We start from the raw sequence: 23,069 nt of genomic DNA on the forward strand, positions 1-23,069 counted from the left end.
AGGCCAGCCAGAATGCAGACTACCAAGACGACTATAATTGGGTAATGATTAGTTGGTTCTCTCTCCAAAAACCAACAATGACTTCAGGGCCACAGCTGTTTTTCCTAAAAGCTGTATTTTGCACAAAAACCCCTGCTGCGTGTTTGACCATTTGTGCCAGTGAGTTTGCAGCTATCGTTAAGTTTGTTTATTAGTAAAACCGAATTTCGTACTTTTCTCCACTGTAGCACCCCTGTCAGGGCGATTGGTGACGTTGTAGGAGGTGTGAGTACAACCATCCCTCAAAGTTACAACAGGGTTTCAGAGCTATGCGTTAAACTAAGCTACTTTTCATGAATTTTATTAAAATTATGAGACAAGGAAAGTTTTATTACTTTGACATTTTTGCCTAGTTAAACAGTCTCCTGGACATTTTGTAGATTCCCCCCAAAAACAAAAACATGGTCATCAGAAGACATGATAGATCTGGGGAAGAAGTGTAAAATTACATTGCATTAATTTTACCTAAAGAAAAGGTATTGTAAGTAAAGACATTTGCTAAAATAATATGCTTAACACTAAATATCATTTTCAGTTTATGGGGTTGTATTACTTGGGGTTGTAATAACTTTGAATCTCATCCTATATGTTTAGTAACCATGGTAATTTCATTTAGGAAATAGACATTTTTCAAATCTTATTTGAAGAATTAAGTTAGGAAGTTTCTGTAATGCATCCCCTGGAAAGCAAAGATATAATATGGATTAAGGATAGGACATGGATTCATGTCCATGTTGAGGTAACTGTGCAAGATGAGGAAAGATTTAGGGCGGAAGAGGCAGGCTTCGTGTCCGTAAGAGGGAAAAGCGAGCAAAGTTCCATGTTTAACGTGCAGTGGAAAAGTGGAATGTGCTGACATGGCACTTCGTCTGAACTCCAAAATTAATAATCAGACGTGGTTTAGCCTTGCACTGCCAGGAGGCGAAGGCAGCCAAGCTCTGGCCTCTTTGTGGTGGGCCTGAAAAGGAGGGTCTGGCACACGGCCAATGGGGTTTTGCTTGTTCAGGATTTTTGATTAAATCGTTTATTGTGCTCCACTCACGCAAAGGGCCAAGGCAGAGCTCGCTCCAGAAGGGGTGGAATAAGACAGGAGGAAACGGAGGGCTTTTTTCACCAGTAAAAATCTTTTGTATGATGAAGACGTTTCTTTTTATTTGTTTTTTTTTTCAGGTTAGCTTTGTCCAATTTTATTATTTTTTACTATTTAATTTTGTAATGCATTCTGTGTCTACTTAATTTTAATTAGCTTTTGTTTAAGGTTTTTTGAATAAATGCAAGAGGGTTTTTTAACCAATAGATCAAGCAAGGGAGGAAGTACAATATAAAAAACCATATGCAATTATACATCCCACAGTCATCACTCTCCTAAGACAGAAGAGAAGTGGGAGACGTGGCCTGCATTGAGTTCAGCACTGGGTCTGAAGTCTGAGGTGCAAAAATACCCAGATTTTATAGAATAGCCTTCTCATTATATCAGCCTTCCCCGCTAGACGGTTGCTGCTTTTGGCAGCTTTAGTATTCCACGAAGGACTGCACATTTAGCGCTATATTTAAAAAAGGTAACAGGCAAGTCAAAGTCAAATTTAAAACATTGGCCTCGGGACACTGAGTCACAACAGTAGGTAGAGAAGGCTGTAATCTTGCAAACCACAATTCAAAAATGAGAAAGAAGAGTGCCAGAGTAAATGCTGGTGTTAAGACACATTTTACTTAGCAATTGGTTTTTACATTATTTAAGGCACTCGTTTGGCATAATCTTGTATTATTTCTTGGGGGAAAAAATCCTGCTGAGTAATATTTGAAAAACTTTTGTCCTTCAAATCAAAGTTATGTGGTGTACCATTATGGATAAATTCATGAGAATCATGATTTTTTGTTTCAAATAAAGATCACGATTCTGAACAGACAAGAGACACCTAAACAAAATGACATGTAATTTACTAGAGGTTCTGACAAAATAGTATTTGCTGCAGTCTATTTAAAATGTTTAATTAATTTGAATGAATTATTTTTCAATGACATACATTTTAAGTCACCACCTAGTGGTGTAAAGAAGTAATCGATACAATTGTTGATACAATTCGGGGCAGTTGTGGCCTAATGGTTAGAGATTCAGATTTGTAACCCAAACGTCATGGATTTGAGTCTCAGTACTGGCAGGAAATGTAGGTGCAGGAGTGAATGAACAGCGCTCTCTTCCACTCTTATTATCCACAGCTGAGGTAGCCTTAAGCAAGGTACCTAACCCCCAATTGCTCCCTGGGCGCCACAGCAAAAATATAGCTGCTCACTGCTCTGGGTGTGTGTTCATGGTGTGCAGAGCACAAATTCCGATTACAGTAACTTCACTTAATACTAGAGGCTGCCGTTTGTATACATATATGTATTTGCAGTTTATACTATTTTATAGCACTTACTAATCAATTCTGTGTTTATATTACTATTTTTCAGGAACGATATAGTTGTTAAATTGTATACAATTCATTGATAGATTGTCCTAACCAACCCCTAACCCTAAACATACCCGCTGGTAACCTTCTTGAAATATTTAACCTACTTTGTTTTAATAAATAAGGCCACAATTGTGCTACAAACAAGTATGTTTATAAGTACATTAAAATAAGTTGAAACAAGTAAGAGTTTAGTTTACAACATCCAGCAGCAGAATAAACTGTTGTTGGCCAGCTAAACAATAACTGGAGACTGAACACTCCTGACAATGAAAGCCTTGCACATTCAAGTTTAAAATGGCCGCGCCCGATCTTACGTTAAAAATAAGCTTAAAATAAAATATGAATAATTTCTGTGTTTCTAGACTTTGCATACGTTTGTTTGAAATTTGAATCAGGTCTCATTTTTGTGGTCTATAGTCTTTGCATATACAGTATATTGCCAAAAGTTTTGGGGCACATGAACTTTAATGACATCCCATTCTTAATCTGTGGGGGTTTAATATGGAGTTGGCCCAACTCATCTGGGAAGGCTTTCCACAAGGTTTAGGAGTGTTTATGGGAATTTTTGACCATTCTTCTAGAAGCGCATTGTGAGGTCAGGCAGTGATGTTGACGAGAAGGCCTGGCTCGCAGTCTCCGCTCTAATTCATTCCAAAGGTGTTCTGTTGGGTTGAGGTCAGGACCAAACGGGCCAGTCAAGTTTCTCCACACCAAACTCACTCATCCATGTCTTTATGGACCTTTCTTTGTGCACTGGTGTGCAGTCATGATGGAACAGGAAGGGGCTACCATCCCCAAACTGTTCCCACAAAGTTGGGAGCATTAAATTGTCTTGGAACTCTGAAGCATTAAGAGTTCCTTTCACTGGAACTAAGGGGCCAAGCCCAACCCCTGAAAAACAACCCACACCATAATCCCCCCTCCACCAAACTTTACACTTATACAATGTACAATGCAGTCAGGCAAGTACCGTTCTCCTGGCAACCGCCAAACCCAGACTCGTCCATCGGATTGCCAGACAGAGAAGCGTGATTCATCACTCCAGAGAACACGTACTGCTCTAGAGTCCAGTGGCGACGTGCTTTACACCACTGCATCTGACGCTTTGCATTGCACTTGGTGATGTAAGGCTTGGATGTAGCTGCTCGGCCATGGAAACTCATTCCATGAAGCTCTCTACGCACTGTTCTTGAGCTAATGTGAAGGCCAGACGAAGTTTGGAGGTCTAACTATTGACTCTGCTGAAATTTGGTGACTTCTGCGGACTGTGTGCCTCAGCATGCGCTGACCCCGCTCTGTGATTTTACGAGGCCTACCACTTCATGGCTGAGTTGCCATTGTTCCCAACTGCTTCCACTTTATGATACCACTAACGGTTGACCGTGGAATATTTAGTAGTGAAGAAATTTCACAAATGGACTTATTGCACAGGTGGCAACCTATCACTGTACCACACTTGAATTCACTGAGCTCCTGAGAGCGACCCATTCTTTCACAAATGTTTATAGAAGCAGTCTGCATGCCTAGGTGCTTGATTTTATACAACTGTGGCAATGGAATTGATTGGAACACCTGAATTCAATTATTTGGACAGGTGTGTCAATATAGTACTTTCGACAATATAGTGAATGTTTGTTTGAAATTTGAATCGGGTCTCCTCTGTTGGAGTAGCATTGGCTAAAGCCGGGCACACATTTAACGATTGTAAGCCCGATTTTGAATGTAATTTGATCCTTACGACTGATCATGTCCAATCGCGCCGAGTCAGAACCAGTTGCGTTCAGTCGGTGTTTACAGTTGGTGCTTAAAATCGTGCAGTGTGCTTTGTCTAAAGATTCTAGTCTTAGAATTTTAGAAACAGTCATTGCCAGTCCTCCTCACAGAGATTCTTCTCAAATTTGATAATTCCCACTTCTGAAGTAGTGCTTGCGAGCAAATTCGCGTTAAATTTTTTTCAAGTAAAGTCTTCTTTAGTCATCTTTACAATAGCGCTGAGAGCACGTAAAGGCAGCATAATATTTGTGACCGATGACGTCTCTGTTTCCTTGGAGACTGTGGCAGGCGATTGTAAACAAGCGGCGAAATGGCGTAAAAAAAAAACGTTTGCAACATAAAAACACATTGGACAACCAGTATGGAGGAAAAACTGATTGAACTCTGGCAAGAGTACGAAGTCTATACAACATATCTTCGAAGGAATACCATAATAGAAGTGATAAGGAAAGAAGCTGGGCTGCTATTGCGGAAGCTTTGAACGTCAGGTACAGGGCCGGATTATCCATAGACGGGATTGAGCGAGTGTCCTGGGGCACCAGCCAATAGGGGGGCAACAACTGATAAAGATAATGACTAGACTTTTTATTTTTTATTTTTTATCATGTTTTGTATATATATTATTTATCTGGAAAGATACGGATACAAAATTAACAGTTAATGATACAATATATACAGAGAGAATATAAAGAGCTCTGCCCCTTTGATCGCGAAAGTGAAAGTGCCCTTTGAGCATAGGTGGGTGGGACATGTCCTCACCACTTTTTGAAACCTCTCGCAGCATCTCGCGTATATCTAATATAAAGAAACACCTCTAGTTGATTATCAATTTGTGTTAATTACAGGCGATCTGGCGCTGGGATGTGTTGTTTTTGAAATCATGTTGAGTGCTCGTTGTCGCTGTTATCAGAGGCGCAACAGTGTTGCTTAACAACGGCCGACACCACCGGAGTGCAAGCTCTAAAAATAGATTAATTTAACAAAGTTACTCACCTCAAATTCTCTCTGTAGAGAACAAAGTCTATGTTTTTTTTTTGTTATTTTCCGCACAAATATAGCTGCAGATGAAGAGCGCCAGCTGTTTGTTTACATCCATTTTCAAGATCCCGCACAGTGTGTTGCTTAGCAGCGGTCTCAATCGTAAACGTTTGTGTACTTCTCCGACTGTCAACGATTAAAATCGGCTCCAGTCGAAGGAAACAATCGGTATGTGTGTTCAGTTCAGTCTTAGAATGTTTCAGCTAATCGTTAGGTGTGTCCCCGGCTTAAGTGGCGCTGTCAAAAAACTAGGGTCCTAGAAATGCGGTCCTAAAACTGAAGCCTCCAGTATTGCTGGAATATAGTATTGGTTCAAAGTGCCAAGCTACTTTCAAAAAGCATTTGCTCTATTTTGATCGCTTTTGTAGAAATAAGTGTTTATATCCAAGCTATATACTTTTATCCCAGTACTTCTGTGATCATTTAAATATTTGCAACACCAAAATAACAATACTGTGTGGTCGAAAAGACTGTTTGTGAAGCTGTTTGATGAAACGTTGTCATTTTGGAATGAGATCGCTAGAGTGTTTGAATTGAGATTGCAATCTTTTAATCATTAATTGTGCAGTTCTAAGTGCAACCAACATGGAGAAAAAAATAAACATGAAACGGGAAATGATATCATAGATTGGACCCTTGCAGACCACTGCATGGGAGTCACCAAGTCTCTTAAAATATTAGATAATTAGAGCTTTTTGTGACAAAGCAAAGTTACGGATGTAAAATGTGTGACTCCCCAAAAACATGATATTTATGAGTTAATAATTTTTGATAACTGTTTTTTTTTTTTTTTTAAATATATTTAGAAAGTATACACTAACATGTATTCAAGGGGTAAGGAAAATGTTATTACTTTTCACTTGGTGGTTACACCACATGACAGTTGAGTGATTAAATGTAAACTTTTGTTGAAAATGGTAAAAAGAACTTGCTTGTGCTTGGCTTTGTTAAAAAAGAAAAAAAAGAAAAAATGCTTTTCTTTCCTTTATCTTAGACACTCTTATTTGTCATTGACCCCTATACAAAATGCTCAGTGAGTGGTATATTTTTGTTGCTGTATCTGATGTTCATTAATAAGCTTCTTATTATTTTCAGCTGTTGTTTAGAAGCATATAAGCAGAGGTTTGATTTGAAATTCTCCTTTTTCTCTTCCGTTTCAGTTGCTCCAGACCTGGACTTGACCAAACAGTTCACACACCTGGAAACTGCTCCCCCTAATCTTATTAAGTTGGTTGAAGCAATTGAGCAGACAGGTAATACTTCTGTCATTGAATGCCATGTAAAGGGCTTTATTGTTTGTGGTTTGTTCGTTAGAGAACCTGACACATGATATGAAGCGTGCAAATCCAGAGCGAGCAAGAGTCCCTGCAGAGCGCCTCCAGCCACAAGAAAGAACGAAAATAAAAACGAATACTTTGGATTTCTTTTTTTAATTGATTGTATTTTTAATAGATATTTCCACATTGAAAATAATATTGGAAGCAGAGGTGTGAAAAATGTTTGTTATTGCACCATATGGCAGTTATTACCATCCAGATTTCCTCTATCGCTGTGAGCCGTCCCTCTCTTTCCCCCCTGAGTGAGAGACTGAGTGACGCTCGGATTGTCTGGCTTGACTGAAGCCGTCTTCTCACTTCTTCACAGACTAAAACAGAGCTCAGGGATTCAGCTGGGCTGTTTTCCCAGTTCTCCGATAGCGTGACTGGATATATTTATATCTCTGGGCTTTTACATTTAATGTTTAGATGTAACTGCTTCTCTAATCCAAGCTGGCATGAAAGATCTATTTTTGAGAGATGAGCTAACACCTCGATTTTCTGCTAGGTCTGGACTCTAGGACACTATACAGGACATCTACCGCTTCAGCCTCTGACAGTCAACGACAGAGCCTCACTGGTAAGTTCTCATCCTTTGACTGTCTTCTCTTGCACAGAAGTGGAAGAGTTCTATTCACATACTTGGAAACATATACAGCATCAGGACTTAAGGATTTTGATTGCTTTAATGTTTTTGCTTGTTATTCTTAGTAGCGGTCTTTCTGTATGTCTCATTTTAGTGTAGATATTAGCTTGTGTACGTTAAATATTTTTTTGGTTATCAGCTCTAACATTGCTAAGAAATTTTAAAAATATTTTAAATGTAACTTTCAATTAAATTATTACATTGAAGAAAAAAAAAAACATTGCATTAAATCATAACAATACAAAATATATTTTTAATTATCGTCTAATTTTTTAAAGGTAACCTATTATGCCCCTTTTTACAAGATGTCAGGCATCCCCAGAATGTGTCTGTGAAGTTTAGCTTAAAATACCCCATGGTTTTTTTATTATACCATGTTTTAAATGCCTATTTTCGGGTGGAAGAAAAAAATGCACTGATTTGGTCTGTGTACCATTTATATGCAAATGAGCACGTGCTCCCCGCCCCCAAGCTTGTGACTCCAATACACTGAGGCATAAATAATACAGGAGAAGCTCGCACAGCAAATAAAACTCTCAAAATGGATTATTAAAAACTGTTCATGATGCAGCATATCAGATCACAAAGGTATGTCATATATTTTGCAAAAATTTAATTCTGAATGTTTGGGAGCATGTTGCACGGCTAACATGGCTAAAGCTACACACTGTTGGAGAGACTCAATAAGAATGGAGATGAGTTTATCAATTATACAGGCTTCAAGCATTTTCGGGGTAAAAATAAAAATAACAACATGGCTCTGGTCTCCGTGAATACAGCAAGAAACAATGGTAAATTTAGCCACATTTAACAATACATTAGCAACGTGCTAACAAAACACATACAGAAAGACAATTTGCAAACATTACGAAATATATATGAAATTGGATCATGAACAGTTGGTATCGATCCATCTTTGAGAATCAACTTCTGTGCAAATCCTGTGTTTTCCTGACCCTCATGTGCAAAGCAGTCTGGTGTAAAATGGCTTGCACATACTGGTATATGAATTTATCTGGACACACAGTGGGTCTCATTCATGAAACATTCGTAAATATACGAGTAAATATGTGAGTGATTTGCGTGTAAAGAGACCTTACCACTCTTTTCCTGATTCACAAATACTTCGTAAACGTCAGAAGTGATAGTGAAATGTGTGTTAATGAATTCCAATCAGTCGTAAATGGGATGCGCGTGCACGCTCATTCTCAATTACCATATGGGCATCATATTATGACACCAAACAAAGGATTTTGGCCATTTTATAGGAAACAATTTCCATAACAATTAAGGGGCCATTAGTTTGCCCAGCGCTATTGAAATCCATTAATTATTTGATTAAAGTGCTCCGTTTGCAGATGCTATTACTGGCTCTCACAATAAACGTAAAAAGAAAAAGCTTATGTAATTATTATATATAATATTTTTTCAAATTGCTGTGTAAATATGTACCTTATTAAGGTGAATTAAAATGCAGCCTTATGGTGCGTTCACACCGGACGCGAATGAAGCGGTAAGCGCGAGTGATTTACATGTTAAGTCAATGCAAAGACGCGAATTGACATCCTGCGGCGCGATTCGCGCGAATGAAGCGGCGCGAATGACGCGGCGCGAACTTTGGTGAATTTCCGTGCCGTGTTAACCAATCAGGAGCTTGCTCTAGTAGTGACGTGACGTAGCGAGCTGAGGCAGAAATTCGAAACAACAATGGAGGACAAAATCATCGTCGCTGTACATCTTCATACATTTGTAGAAACAGAAATAAAAAGGATCGTGTTTGAAAGAAAGTGAGTGAGGAGGTCGGACAATCTAAGTTGTAAAAAACGGTCTTTACTCAATTTGAGCTATATATACATATATATACATACATATTAAGACTACAAGCCAACTAAAGACAACCAATTGAGCTTATTTGCTGTAATTTTACAATTATTTCCCCACTGACAAGTTGTGTTTATTCAGAGGAAGTGTGCAGAAAGCAGTGGGAGAGTCTGGGACACATAAAGGAGCGGGAGAGCCCCTCTCATGACGCAAATTCGCGTCTGTTGTGAAGGGATTTTCACGCGCGAATGAAGCGAATGTCACGCGTGAATGAAGCGAGTAAACTCAAAATGTTCAAGCGTCCAACTACGCGCGAATAGCGCGATTTATTCGCGCAAGTCGCGTCTGGTGTGAACACAGCATTATTAATGAGCAAAACGTTCGGATGTTAAACACACTATTTACGCATGGCTGGGAGCAGGTGTAGATTTCTTTCGTACCAACTAACATTTGGAAAATACAAATATTTTAATGAATCCGAAAATTTACGCCAGAACCACTTTACACACGATTTACACACAAATTCGTTCTGCTCGTGTTTCATGAATGATACCCAATATCTTCATAAATAAAATGACACCACTGCATCCTTAGTGGCTCAGATGCCAGGAGTTTATGGAGACTATAGATCAGTGATAATGTTTACATAGCTAAGACATATCACAAGCTCGGGGACGGTCGTTCTTGAGTGCTGCTATCCTGCAGAGTTTTGCTCCGACCCAACTTGCCTTCCTTCATGTAGCTTTAGTAATCCTGAAGACATTCAAGTGTGTTTGATCAGGATTAAATCTAAACTGTGCAGGACAGCTGCACTCCAGGACCAGTGTTGTTACACTGTTGTCGCTTGCAAACACAAAATGGCGGTGCCGTGGGTAGAAACATACAGATTCAGGGGGCAGTAGTATTATAATAAGATCCCCTTCCTATGTCACAAGGGGAGTGAAATCTGAACGGCTCGTTTTTTCATATGCTTGCAGAGAAAGGCTTACTAAAACAAAGTCACTGGGTTGTCCTTTTTCACATTTTCTGGTTTGGTAGATGCACCAGGGACCTGATTATAGCACTTAAACTCAGAAAATGTTCTATATAACATATAAACGTAATCACAAAAGCGTGATAGCTAGGAGTGATACGGCAAAATAAGGGTAGGATAAAGTTACCCAGCGATTAGCTGTTTGGTTACAATAAGTACCAACACATTTATGTAACTCTAATATGCTTGAAAGGGATGTATTGGATTAGATCTAAGGTGTGTGCTTCATCATGTGACCGGTCATTTGTCATGTGCAGAGCTGCAGGAGTTGGACGTGGGACAGTGGGACATCCATGCACTCTCGGACACTCTTATTCGGTACCTGCAGGAACTTCCTGCCCCCATCATCCCTCCCTTTGTTTATACAGACCTTCAGGCAGCAGTGCAACTAGAATCAGGTATGTGCCACTTTTCACTCATCCGTGCAGGCCGAAAGAGAACCGTGTATAGAAAGTAACAGAATTATATGAACTCTGAGAACAAACAGCTCAAATGTGCTGAGCGTCTGCCCTGTCTTTGCCTGCACATTTGATGACGCATGCGTTCATGGTGATGTCATTCCTGAATAGACGTTCCCTCCGTGAGGAGACGAGAGCAGCTGTTGGAGGTACTGGGGAAGCCTGAAGTTCCACTGCAGAACATCCTGACGCTGCATTATTTGCTCAGACACCTGGAGAAGGTCTGCCAGTACGCGGAGCACAACGGCCTCGACATTCACACCCTCGGGCAAATTTTTGGCCCTCTGCTGATCAGGGGCCCTGTGAGCGGGTGAGCGTGCTGTTTCGTTTCTTTGATTTCTATTGGCTGGAGACAAATTCTGGAAATGTATGGTGAAAATTTGCACATGTGCAAACTATCTCCATTTCTATGTGTTTGATTTACAGGTCAGAAGAAGATGAGGGGTTTCCTGCGGTTGCAGTTGAGAGACTTCTTTTGGAGAGAATTTGGGAACAAGAGCCGACTCCTCCCGGTGAGTCATTTGCCATTTTTGCTATTGAATATTCTGTATTATATTTATATAGCGTTAAATAATTGGCTTTTATATTGTGATTTAAAGTGAAGCCAAAGCAAATTATTAAAATATTATCTGGAAAACATTATATATATATTACCGCTCGCGCTCAACGGTTAAACGACGTTCGCTCAAATCCCACTCTGACATGAGATTTCTCTGTACTATACATCTTTCTTTCTTTTTGTATTAAATTTCTTGAATACATTTTTCAATTACAGAAGGCTTATAGATAACAGTTAAGATATTTGTGGCTCTAAAAGCAATATTTTATAAAGTAGTATGCAATAAATGTGATGTGACTTAACTTGGATAGTGCCGAATTGCAAACAAATTCACATCACTGTAATCAGATGATTTTTTTATAAACTGCTGTTTTCTTACCACTGTTATTTTTGTTGAATGTTTATTTTGTTATTGAGAGGAAAGCACACATCACATATTAACATATTTACATATTTGTCTAAATGGAGCTCTCATCAGTGTGGGTGGTTTTGGGGAGTACGTTTACAGTATAAAGCCACGAAGGTATTTCAAACTTCTTTTTATCCATAAGCAAAAAACAAAAATGAATCTTTGCCGACTCAGTTTCTCCACACTCCCTTTCAGCTTTGATGTTTACTGGGCATTTAGGCTATGTACAAGTTTCGCAACTTCATTAAAACAATATTTGAACTCCTTTGAAACCTTAGACCTACTGTTTATTTCACATATTCTCAGAATTTTTATTTTGTTTTTTAAAGTAATTTAAACTTTTATTCATCAAGGATGGTTAAAATTTATCAAAAGTGACATTAACAACATTGTCACATTGGAATTATAAGGTTCTAACATTTATATATGACAACTTATTTACTTATTTATATATGTAATGTTTTTTTTTGTTTGTTTGTTTGTTTTTTTAATTTTGGCCACATACACACTGTAAGTTTCAGGAGTGACAACCGCATTTAAATGCGAGAGTGAATCCCTAAATTATCGTTACGTGTGTATGGAACACGACTCCCTCTCGAAACTGTGATGACTGACAGCTTGGAAAACATAGCAATGTTCTGGCGTCTCTCGTGTTTGGTATCCATTATCGTGGCCAAAACATTATTAACAACTAGTTGTTCAGTTTAGTTCCGTATACACTGCATAAAATTTCTGTAAATGCGGTTGTCACTATCTGTATATTTCGGGAGTTAATTCGGTTGTAGAATGCGGTTGTCACTCCTGTATTTTATGGCACTGTGTGTACAGAACGTGATTAAGCACTAAAAGGTGAACTGACAACCGAATTTAAAGGTCCTGTTCTTCGTGATCCCATGTTTCAAACTTTAGTTAGTGTGTAATGTTGTTGTTAGAGTATCTGTAAAATCTATAAAATTTTTAAAGCTCAAATTTCAATGCCAAGCGAGATATTTTAATTAACAGAAGTTGCCTACATCGAACGGCCAGTTTGGACTACATCCCTCTACTTCCTTCTTTAATGATGTCACTAAAACAGTTTTTTGACTAACCTCCGCCCACAGGAATACACAAAAAAAGGGGGCGTGCTCTTGTTGCGCTCCCACAGAGAAGAGCAAGAGTTGCGTTTGTAGAGTGTGTTTGTCGCCATGTCGTCGAAACGCTGTTATTTTCATCCCGCAGTCCAATCACCTTTGTTTGGTCTTCCCAGGGACGCTGTACTTAGAGATCAATGGTTACAATTTATGTTTAACTCGGTTCCCAAAAATTATAATTGTGGTATCCTTACTGCAATAGTTAATGTTGGACTGCAGTGCACATAATGGCCACAAGAGGGGACTATGTTTATGTATATGGCTGTTTTCCGTATGAGGTACTCTTCTGAGTGAGTGCTAACGTTGTACATTTTCTGTCGCTGCTTGTGGAGATTAAACAGTTCAGTCTCTCGGGAATTATTGTCTGTTGTGTTCATTCGGCACAACACCACAATAATCCACATGTAAAACTATGTGCAGCACACGTTATGGTAAGAGGCGTGACCTTTCTGGTCAAGGAGCGCTAAGCTGCTGTCGAATCACAACACAGGAACCGCTGGCACAATCAGAACTCGTTACGTATTTCTGCAGGAGGGACTTCATAGTACAAGGAAGTCATCAGCCGTTTTTATGACAGTGGAAACAGCGGTATACAGATAAGTAAATTATGTGAAAAATACTGTGTTTTTCAAAATCAAAAAGAGTCTATCCACAAAGTTTGGAATGCAAAAACTTTGAAGCTCAATATCTCAGAACTGCTCAGAATGCAGATAGAACCTTTCAATAGGTTGTTTGCACATGACGTCACAGCAGCAGCGCGAATGAGTCTGGAGGGCAGGGACTGATTTTTCTATATAGGAATCCTATCAAAAACTCAAAATTCGTATGTTTTGCGTTGTTTATGGTTGCTCAAACCGTTAAAATCGAGAACCTAGAAGGTGTTTATATTGTTTACATAACTTATACAGTTTTTTATAACTTATTTAATTTTTTTTTTACTTTAAAAGTTGTCGCCTTTTTATAGCGTTTTGCGTCTGCTGATACTGAAATGAATATGGATACCTGCTTGCCTTTTGTTTTTGACTTGGTTAAATATTCACGTTCTTCAGGCTATCATTTGCAGGGAAGAGAAGCTATTTTATCCTATTGAATGATAATTTGGTGTTTTCACTTCAGTTTTGTAGTATTCCGTTCACAATGTTGATCTGGTTACCATGAGAACAGTGTCACGCGCTGCTGCTTCAGCCATCGTATGGTAGAAAATGTCCAAATAAAATAAATGTTTAACAAGCTGACAGAAGTCGATCCATTTATTTGTTGGAAGCGTGTAAATGTAACTAGTTTTAATGTTGTCTTTGTAAATATTCACTTTCCCATATGGCCACGGAGGAGAATCGGAGGGTCACATTCAGAGGACAGACACCGACATGCTGTATTTTTGTATTTATTTCATCAAATGACAACCAAAATTAAACCCATAGAAGCTCGTGAACAGTTTTGAAGTGGCTGTGTGCAAGTTATAATCATTCACAAGCGAGTGAGTCATACTCGCAAACATAATGTTAATACGCAAAAAACAAATACAAAACTCAGCTAAGTTTTAGCTGACATTATTAGCTACATTTGCTAGTCGTCTTACCTCACCTCCTCAAGCAAGGCAAAACTTGTATTACACCGTCCAGTCTTTTTCCTCGAACGATGCGAGTTCCTATTACAATTCTCGATTCAGCATAAATGACCAACAATGGTGACATTTTTCACAATCATGACAGAAAATGAAAATACTGCCCTTAACATCACTAGAAGAAAGGCAGCGCCATATAAACAAACCAAACTAGAACTGAACACGGCGTGGCGGCAGCTTCACATTCTCTATATCTACCTCCTCGATGGCAGGAAAGTCTTTCGATTCAGTAAAAAAGTCGCTCCTCTTCATAACATAAGGATCACGTCCATCATATGTTGTGATTTTCTGTTTAAACCTTTCTAAATCAGCACAGAAAGGACTTTTCTCCATCTCTTCCATTCTAATTTTCTCTGCTTGCCTTCCATCGGGATTTCGTGCGTCACCAGAACCACGTGATTGCAAACAACCTATTGGGTGGCAATTTATAATGTTACTAAATATTTCTATTTCAAATAAATGCTGTTTTTTTTCTTTATTATTATTATTATTATTATTACTTTATATTCATCAAAGAATCCTGAAAAAAAAAAAATATATCACGGTTTACACAAAAATTGAAAAACAGTTTTCAACATTGCTGCTCAAGAAACATTTCCTGTTATCATCAATCAAATCAGCGTATTAGAATGAGTTCTGAAGGATCATGTGACACTGAATACTGAGTAATGATGCTGAAAATTCAGCTTTGCCATCACAAAAAAAGAAAATCTTCATCTTCCCTGTAGTGCAAGCATAAAGTCTACTCCAGAAGAGAAAACATCTTGTCATTGCTAAATGTCTAGGCTGGCAACTAAAAGGTTGCAGGGCTGTTCCCTGAGCGATCACCATTACACCCTTGAGCAAGGCAGGTGGCTCCAGAGACACTGTTGCTGTAATATAACATTGCACGTTTCTATGGTGATGATCCATGAAAGTCGTAAAAGCAAATGTTGGTCCCAGTGGTATGGGGATAAACAAAGATTTATTTATTTTAATTGCAAATATTTGTATCTTATTTGCCTTGTTTAATCAGCGCTCCCACCTAAACCGCCCAAAACCAAAGCCATGGCCTCATCTGTGACCAATGGAAACAACAGCTTACTGAGTGACGCTGAATGGTACTGGGGAGACATTTCAAGGTAAACCACAGACATAATTACCAGGTCAGCTGTTATTAAGATCATCACACATTTCTGTATATGATGAATCTCTATTTGATCCACACGGGTTTAGAGAGGAGGTGAATGAGAAGATGAGAGACACTCCTGATGGTACGTTCCTGGTGCGGGATGCGTCAAGCAAAGTGCAGGGGGAGTATACCTTGACCCTCAGGTGAGCGCTCCCTCAGGCCAAACTGCATTTTGTGTGATATCTAATAGGAGCTGAATACACTGCGTAGGTGTGCTGCTGTATCATTTGTTTAATATGCATGATTACAAAGTGGAATTTCTAACAGGGACACAACATGATCAAAGCCTTGTGTTGTTTATTCCAGGAAAGGAGGCAATAACAAACTGATCAAGGTTTTTCACCGCGGGGGGAAGTACGGATTCTCAGAACCGCTTACTTTTCTTTCTGTGGTGGAGCTCATCAACCACTACCGGCACGAGTCACTGACCCATTACAACGCCAAGCTGGACACTCGCCTGCTCTTCCCCGTATCTAAATATCAGCAGGTGCGACGCCTCTGCTCTTCACAATGCTCAAACTGATCAAACTGATGCTTTCTTTTCCACACAGTCTTCACGTTAATAGTATAATTTGCCTAAAATGACATGTCTGCCATTAATTAAACACCCTCAAGATCTACCAAACTTATTTTTTAAAGATCTTTTCAATATAACGACTGTTCATAGTGACCACAGATTTTCAGTTTCCAAAAAACCATAAAAGCACCCTAAAAGTAGTCCACATGATGTTAGATTCACATTTAAATGTTTTAGTGACACTGTTTCAATTAGCTTTGTGGTATATAATAATAATTTATAATACTAAATTTGTCATTAGAATTAATCTCCAACTTTAGAATTACTCCAACCCCTGCATCCAATATGTTGTGCTTCATCTGGCTGTTTTGAACTCAATATTAGAGATGCACCAATACTAAATATCTCCTGATACCGATAGCCGATTATCCAGAAAGATATCTTCCGATATTGATTGTTTGATTTTCTTACAGAGAAAAAAAAAAACTCTTAACTAATGCTGGAAACTTTACAAGGAAACCTCTCATTTGGTACATTATTATAATATTAGAGGCTGAAATTAAAACAGCACAGCTCAAACTAGTAAAACAGCACAGCTCAAACACAGCTCAACTAAATATTCAATTTATTTTCAGATATAATTACACTTAAAATCTGAAATGTTTGTATACAACTCAGTTGCATAAGGTAGTTTTCATAAACACTTGTCTTCATGACAAATTTATTCAAACATACATATATAATTAACAGTAAATAAGCTCTACTCGATCTGGCACTCTACAAAATGTTTGGTGTTGGAATTGGGAAAAACCACTGACCTGGTAAACCTTGCTTTAACTACAGTTGATTCATTGGGTCAAATAGAGTCTGCTTTAACATTGTTATTTTTTAATTGTTAACGTTTTATTGTCACAACCTTTGATAGCCCTAAATTCAACACAAGAGACATTTTCTTCACACACAGTTCGAGTTTTTCCATTTTTCCACCCCCTTTTGATTGACTGGAATATAATTGGCCCTAATCATCCGCTGTTTTTAAACAATCAGCCAGTGGCCGATTCGTTACCGATTATTGGCCGATACATCAGTGCATTCCAACTCAATAGTGTGTCTTACGTTATTGCTGCTTAAAGGAACTTGTCTGACTGAGTTCAGATGAAAAGGCCTTGATATACATAAAGCGAAATCGAAGAACATACAATTGTGATTTTGAACAAAATCTGTCCCAAAAAGTTCATTTCGGTGGTTCGAATCAGCTCGCCAGCACAAATTTCCAGAAAAATTTGCGCTGACTGTTAAACAGCTTTGAACTGCCATTGGTGTGTCCAAAGGTTCCCCCTTCTTTGACATGGAAATCTTTTCAGATCCATTTGTTCACCTATTTGTCCACTCATAGCACACAGCACTTATTTAAAGGTTTAGTTCACTTCTGAATGAAAATTTCCTGATACTTTACTCACCCCCATATCAAGATGTTCATGTCTTTCTTTCTTCAGTTGAAAAGAAAGTAAGGTTTTTGAGGAAAACATTCCAGGATTCTTCTCCATACATTGAACTTCACCTTCTCCATACGTATAGTGGACTTCACCGGGTTGAAGGTCCAAATTGCAGTTTCAGTGGCTCTACGCCATCCCAGGCGAGGAATAAGGGACATGTCTAGCGAAACGAAAGATTTTTAAAAATAAAAATGTATGTACTTTTTACCACAAGTCTTGCACTGCTCTGCTATGTGCCATACATTACGTTGAAAGGTCACGCCTGACTTAGGTGGAAGTACTGCGGTAGGGCGAAAAACTTCTTCTAATTTTCTCCTCCAACTTCAAAACCATCTGATATCGTTGTTTTACCCTTTTTTGTAAAGAGCATTTGGCTTAATCTTTGCACATTTGCTTTGTAGACACTGTACTTCTGCCTACGTCATGCATGACCTTTGTAACATGATTACGTCATGCGTGCGGATCGCAGGCCTAGTGCAAGACGAGCATTTGTGGTTAAAAAGTATATACATTTTTTAGAAAACGACTGTCGTTTCACTAGATTAGACCCTCATTCCTTGTCTGGGATCGCGTAGAGCCCTTTGAAGCTGCATTGAAACTGCAATTTGGACCTTCAACCCGGTGAAGTCGATTATATGGAGAAGAATCCTGGAATGTTTTTCTCAAAAACCTTAATTTCTTTTCAATTGAAGAAAGAAAGACATGAACATCTTGGATGTGAGTAAATTATCAGGAAATTTTCATTCCGAAGTGAACTAATCCTTTAAATAGTCTGGGCAGTGTCTGACTATTTGCAAACTGCATGGCGTTGCACAGAGAGTAAATTGGGACCTTAATTATGCAAACTTCCTTAAGACCGATTTGTCGACTAGTCGCTCAGACAACTAGTCGATTTTAATATAGTTTTGCACCTCTCTAGTTAACCAACTATGAATGAATTTTGGGGTAAATAAGGCTTGTGAACACATCTTCTTGTGCTCCGCAGGATCAGGTTGTGAAAGAGGACAGTATTGAGGCAGTAGGAGAGCAGCTGAAGGTTTATCACGAGCAGTATCAGGAGAAGAGTCATGAATATGATGTACTGTATGAAGAATACACACGCACATCACAAGTAGGCTGCATTTCATCTCTCCTTCAAATGCATTGGGATCTAATTAACTGAGTCACTAACGGAGATGCTCTGTTCGATCTCTCTCAGGAGCTGCAGATGAAGCGAACAGCCATAGAGGCCTTTAATGAGACCATCAAGATCTTTAAGGAGCAATGTGAGACCCAGGAGCGCCTCAGCCGAGAGAACATTGAGAAGTTTCGCAGAGAAGGCAATGACAAGGAGATTGAGAGGTAGTCTTGCTTTTCATTGCACATCACAGCTATATATCTATACAATCCATTATTCCCTGGTGTTACTTTGAATTTGAGTCATGTTTTGCCTTCTATGTCAGAGGGAATATTTTTCACTGTCTATTTAGAATTCAGAGCAACTCTGAGAAACTGAAGTCCAGAGTGACAGAGATTCATGACAGCAAGAGAAAATTGGAACTGGACTTAAAGAGGCAAGCCACAGACAATCGAGAGATAGACAAGAGGATGAACAGCTTGAAACCAGACCTCATACAGCTGAGGAAGCTAAGGGACCAATACCTTGTGTAAGTACACCATGTGGTAGGAAACACCGTACTCTGGTTATTTATTCACTGGTGATGTTAACAACACTGATATTGTTTTTGCAGATGGTTGACTCAGAAAGGCACTAAGCAAAGGAAGATCAATGAATGGCTGGGTGTAATGAACGAATCAGAAGAGTAAGTTCTGTTCGGTCTGTCTATGGAAGTGTGACATTTGTATGAAGCCAGGCCCAGGCACATTAGTCCAGTAGAACACCACTTAGAGAATTTGCACATAAATGTGGACATCCTAACATTATAAAAAGGTTAAACATCATCATGAACTAATGCTGAGTCAAGTTCATCATAACTGAAAGATTCCACTGTCAAGCATATGACATAAAGGTTTTATTTAGAAAATTCTTGAATTTATGCTTTTTTCCCCCTCAAAAAAAAATAGAAATTCTGTCAGATATTAAATTGAAAGACTTTACCTTGTAATTTTACAGAGATATAAGTGGATTTATTTATTGTTTGCCATTGTATGTTAAACCACTGTTTTTGCCATGAAAATAGACTTTTTGGTGATGACATGGCATAAAAAATGTAAAAAAAAAACAAAAAAAAACCAAACAGGAACTTTAACTAAAATATCTTATTTCATAATGCTCATTAATGAAACAAAATGGAACCATAAATCAGATATAGAAAAAAATCATTATTCCACTTCTGACCTTTCAGCTTCTATTCTCTGTTGGACGACGATGACGATCAAGCGCATCACGACGAGTGCTCCTGGTACGTTGGGGACATCAAGCGCACAAAGGCGGAGGATCTCCTGAGAGGCAAACGAGACGGCACCTTCCTCATCAGAGAGAGCCAGACCAAGAAAGGCTCCTATGCCTGCTCTGTGGTGTGAGTTACTAAAGCAATGCTCTATTCACTGCATCCAGCTTCACATTTGCTGCAACTTAGCTGCTTATTCAGAACAGGTTCTATAAAAAAAAATTTAAAAAAAAGGAAAAAACATTCAATTCTGTAAGTGGTATTAAACAAAGTGTGTTCTTCCACTACTTATTCAGTAGCATTGCAGCACCAAACCTAGAGGTCAAAACATTCAGTTTGACTAGAGTAGTCTGATAACAAAACAAATGATTCTAATAAATCCATTCTTATTTAGTGAATCAGAAAAATAGTTCATACAGTGTAGTCCGACTCATGAAAAAGACTTCTTTAGTGAAAAGATTTCTTTAGTGAATCAAACATACAGCTTTCAACTGAGACAATATGCAGTTATTCAGTCCCTCCAGGATTTTGCGATTCAAATCAAGCAAACTCGGCAATGTTTGGAGGAGCTTGCATTTTTTTCTTAATTGCTGCAGATTTTTTTTAACATGCATTAATGCTGCCTTTACGTGCTATCAGAAATTTGATAATTCCCACTTCACACGACACCATTATTACACAGCGCTGGGAAGAAAGCACTTGAATTCACAGCAGAGTTGATAACATCACTGTGAAATCTTGTGAGAAGCAGAATTCTCTGTTAAACCACAGATATCAGATCAAACTGCGCCAACGTGATCTGACATCCGTGGTTTGACAGAGAATTCTGCGTCGAAAGTGAATGCTTCTCAAAAGATTTCACAGTGTTGTTATCAGTTCTGCAGTGAATTCAAGTGCTTTCTTCCCAGCATTGTGAAATCTGGAAACCATGAGAAACATTGTGCCATGAACACAAAGTGTAGGCTAAGTGTAACGTAGTAACACTAACAAGAGATGTTTTCGAGTGCTTTTAAGTGCTTCACACAAATTTTCCCAGTACTTCAAAGCTTTAAATATTGCCCAATTTGAATGTTATTTTAATGTGATGTCCAAAACATTATTTGTTCATCCTTTATAGTTTTTGCCTCATTTATAAAACAAAAAGTTTTACGATGTAGGAAAGCAAACACTTATTTAGAAATAAAAAAGACAATAAATTTACCACTGTAGTAGATGCTGCAAAGGAGCACTTATTGGCTTATTAGCCATTTCCACATTTTTAATATTTATTAAATACATTAATGAAATAAATTTCTATATTAATAAATAAAAATATTAATGAAATTAATCCAAATATTATTTGCATCTCAACTCAAGCTCAGTGATTTTCTGTCAGCCCTCACAGCGGTGCCAAATCAAGGGCTGGTGCCACCTTAGGACTTAAAGGGTTAGTTCGCCAAAAATGAAAATTCTGTCATTAATTACTCACCCTCATGTCGTTCCACACCCGTAAGACATTTGTTCATCATTATTCAACAATATCTACTGAAGGGCGATTTCAAAACACTGCTTCATGAAGCTTCAAAGCTTTACGAATCTTTTGTTTTGAATCAGTGGTTCGGAGCGTGTATCAAACTGCCAAAGTCACGCCCCCCCAGTGGTGAACCATTGAAATTTCGAAACACTTATGACGTAACAAAGCCTCGTTTACTGAAATCACGTGACTTTGGCACGTTTGATACACGCTCCGAACCACTGATTCAAAACAAACGATTTGTAAAGCTTTGAAGCTTCATGAAGCAGTGTTTTGAAATCGTCCATCACTAGATATTGTTGAATAAAGTCGATATTTGTGTATAAATGTTTTTTTTTGGGTTTTTTTTTTGCCACACAAAAAGTATTCTTGTCGCTTCATAACATTAAGGTTGAACCACTGTAGTCACATGAACTGTTTTAAATATGTCTTTAGTAGCTTTCTGGGCATCTGAAAGTGTTTTATTATCTTGCTGGCAATGGAGGCCTCACTGAGCCATCAGATTTTATCAAAAATATGTTCATTTGTGTTCCAAAGATGAACAAAGGTCTTACCGGTGTGGAATGACATGAGGGTGAGTAATTAATGACTTAATTTTCATTTTTGGGTGAACTAACCCTTTAATGTCACTAGTGCTACTGCCCTCAAACATTAGTCTGGAGCCCTGCAATGGTTCTTGAGGTCAGAAAAGTAATAACAATGCTAAAGAATGTTGTCTGTAGTATATTTTCACAGCAAAACAACAAGAATGCTTGTTGAATATTGATGCTGTAAATATTGCTGCAAATTTTGAGAAAAGAACCCAAGACTACCTGAAGGAGGTGGTCTGAGATCAGTTGCGCTCGAACTGTGGCGTGAAAGCAACACAGACTCTGGTGCACACTTGTCCTGGAAGTAAAGTAACTTGCACGTTTGTTTTAGCTGATGACGTTGTATTTAGTTCCATAAAACACACGTAAGCACGCATAGCCAGTGCAATCAGGGCGGCAAATGAATGTCAATCCGCTGTCTCCTCTAAAGATTCTGTTTGCAAGCAGCAGAAAGCTGACTTCATGCGACACATAGCAGAGTAAAAAACACTTGGCTTTACTCTATGTGCATAACATCATCAAATAAATTAAAAAAACACATTATATATATACACATTGTATATTGACTGCGTTCTGTTTTCTATCATTCTATCATTTAAATTAATGTGAGTGCTACATGATCAAAGTCTAAATGCAGTGCAGGTTCAGAGCAGTTTGCAATCAATGAATAGTGCACGTTTATGCCAAGCGTTTGCTTATGATCTAATGTTGATGAATTATAACAGTGTTTACTTTATGATGTAGACGTAGATGATTAAAACTGTGCATATTTTGTCTCCCTGCTTTTGAATGAGCAGCTGGAAGTAGTAAATCATAGACATTTTACAATAAGAGTCCTGCTGTATTTTAGGCTTGTTTATTATTCAAAGCCATTCATTATGCTTTTTTTTTTTTTACAATATTATTGGTATTTTGGTTACACAATAAACTGTATCTGGCATGTAATTCAATGTAAACTCTTGTAGTTTCTTTCTGGGCTGCCTCGTCACAGGAGCGAAAGATTAAGAATGTTATTTAACACATTCAGTATATAGACATAGGTGGAGGGTGAACCAACTCCAGGGAAAGGCTTTTAAGACGTTTCCCCTTTAAA

General features: G+C 38.3%; 1 protein-coding gene across 4 annotated transcripts in view; it reads left to right on the forward strand.

Annotated features, from left to right (window-relative positions):
- Window positions 1-23,069, forward strand: part of pik3r2 (phosphoinositide-3-kinase, regulatory subunit 2 (beta)) — a 44,073-nt gene that overhangs the window by 14,899 nt on the left and 6,105 nt on the right. For 3 of the 4 annotated variants that reach the window (XM_067363150.1, XM_067363152.1, XM_067363151.1), the window contains exons 3-15: window positions 6,464-6,556; window positions 7,128-7,199; window positions 10,377-10,517; window positions 10,689-10,887; window positions 11,004-11,089; window positions 15,315-15,420; window positions 15,515-15,613; window positions 15,777-15,957; window positions 18,469-18,594; window positions 18,682-18,824; window positions 18,926-19,129; window positions 19,214-19,285; window positions 19,829-20,002. In XM_067363150.1, the coding sequence (XP_067219251.1) occupies window positions 6,464-6,556; window positions 7,128-7,199; window positions 10,377-10,517; window positions 10,689-10,887; window positions 11,004-11,089; window positions 15,315-15,420; window positions 15,515-15,613; window positions 15,777-15,957; window positions 18,469-18,594; window positions 18,682-18,824; window positions 18,926-19,129; window positions 19,214-19,285; window positions 19,829-20,002 (1,696 nt within the window). The remainder of the gene's footprint in view (window positions 1-6,463; window positions 6,557-7,127; window positions 7,200-10,376; window positions 10,518-10,688; window positions 10,888-11,003; window positions 11,090-15,314; window positions 15,421-15,514; window positions 15,614-15,776; window positions 15,958-18,468; window positions 18,595-18,681; window positions 18,825-18,925; window positions 19,130-19,213; window positions 19,286-19,828; window positions 20,003-23,069) is intronic. The other variant, XM_067363153.1, reaches the window with a different exon arrangement.

This window comes from Chanodichthys erythropterus, chromosome 16, assembly GCF_024489055.1.
Source record: "Chanodichthys erythropterus isolate Z2021 chromosome 16, ASM2448905v1, whole genome shotgun sequence".
Classification (NCBI taxonomy): domain Eukaryota; kingdom Metazoa; phylum Chordata; class Actinopteri; order Cypriniformes; family Xenocyprididae; genus Chanodichthys; species Chanodichthys erythropterus.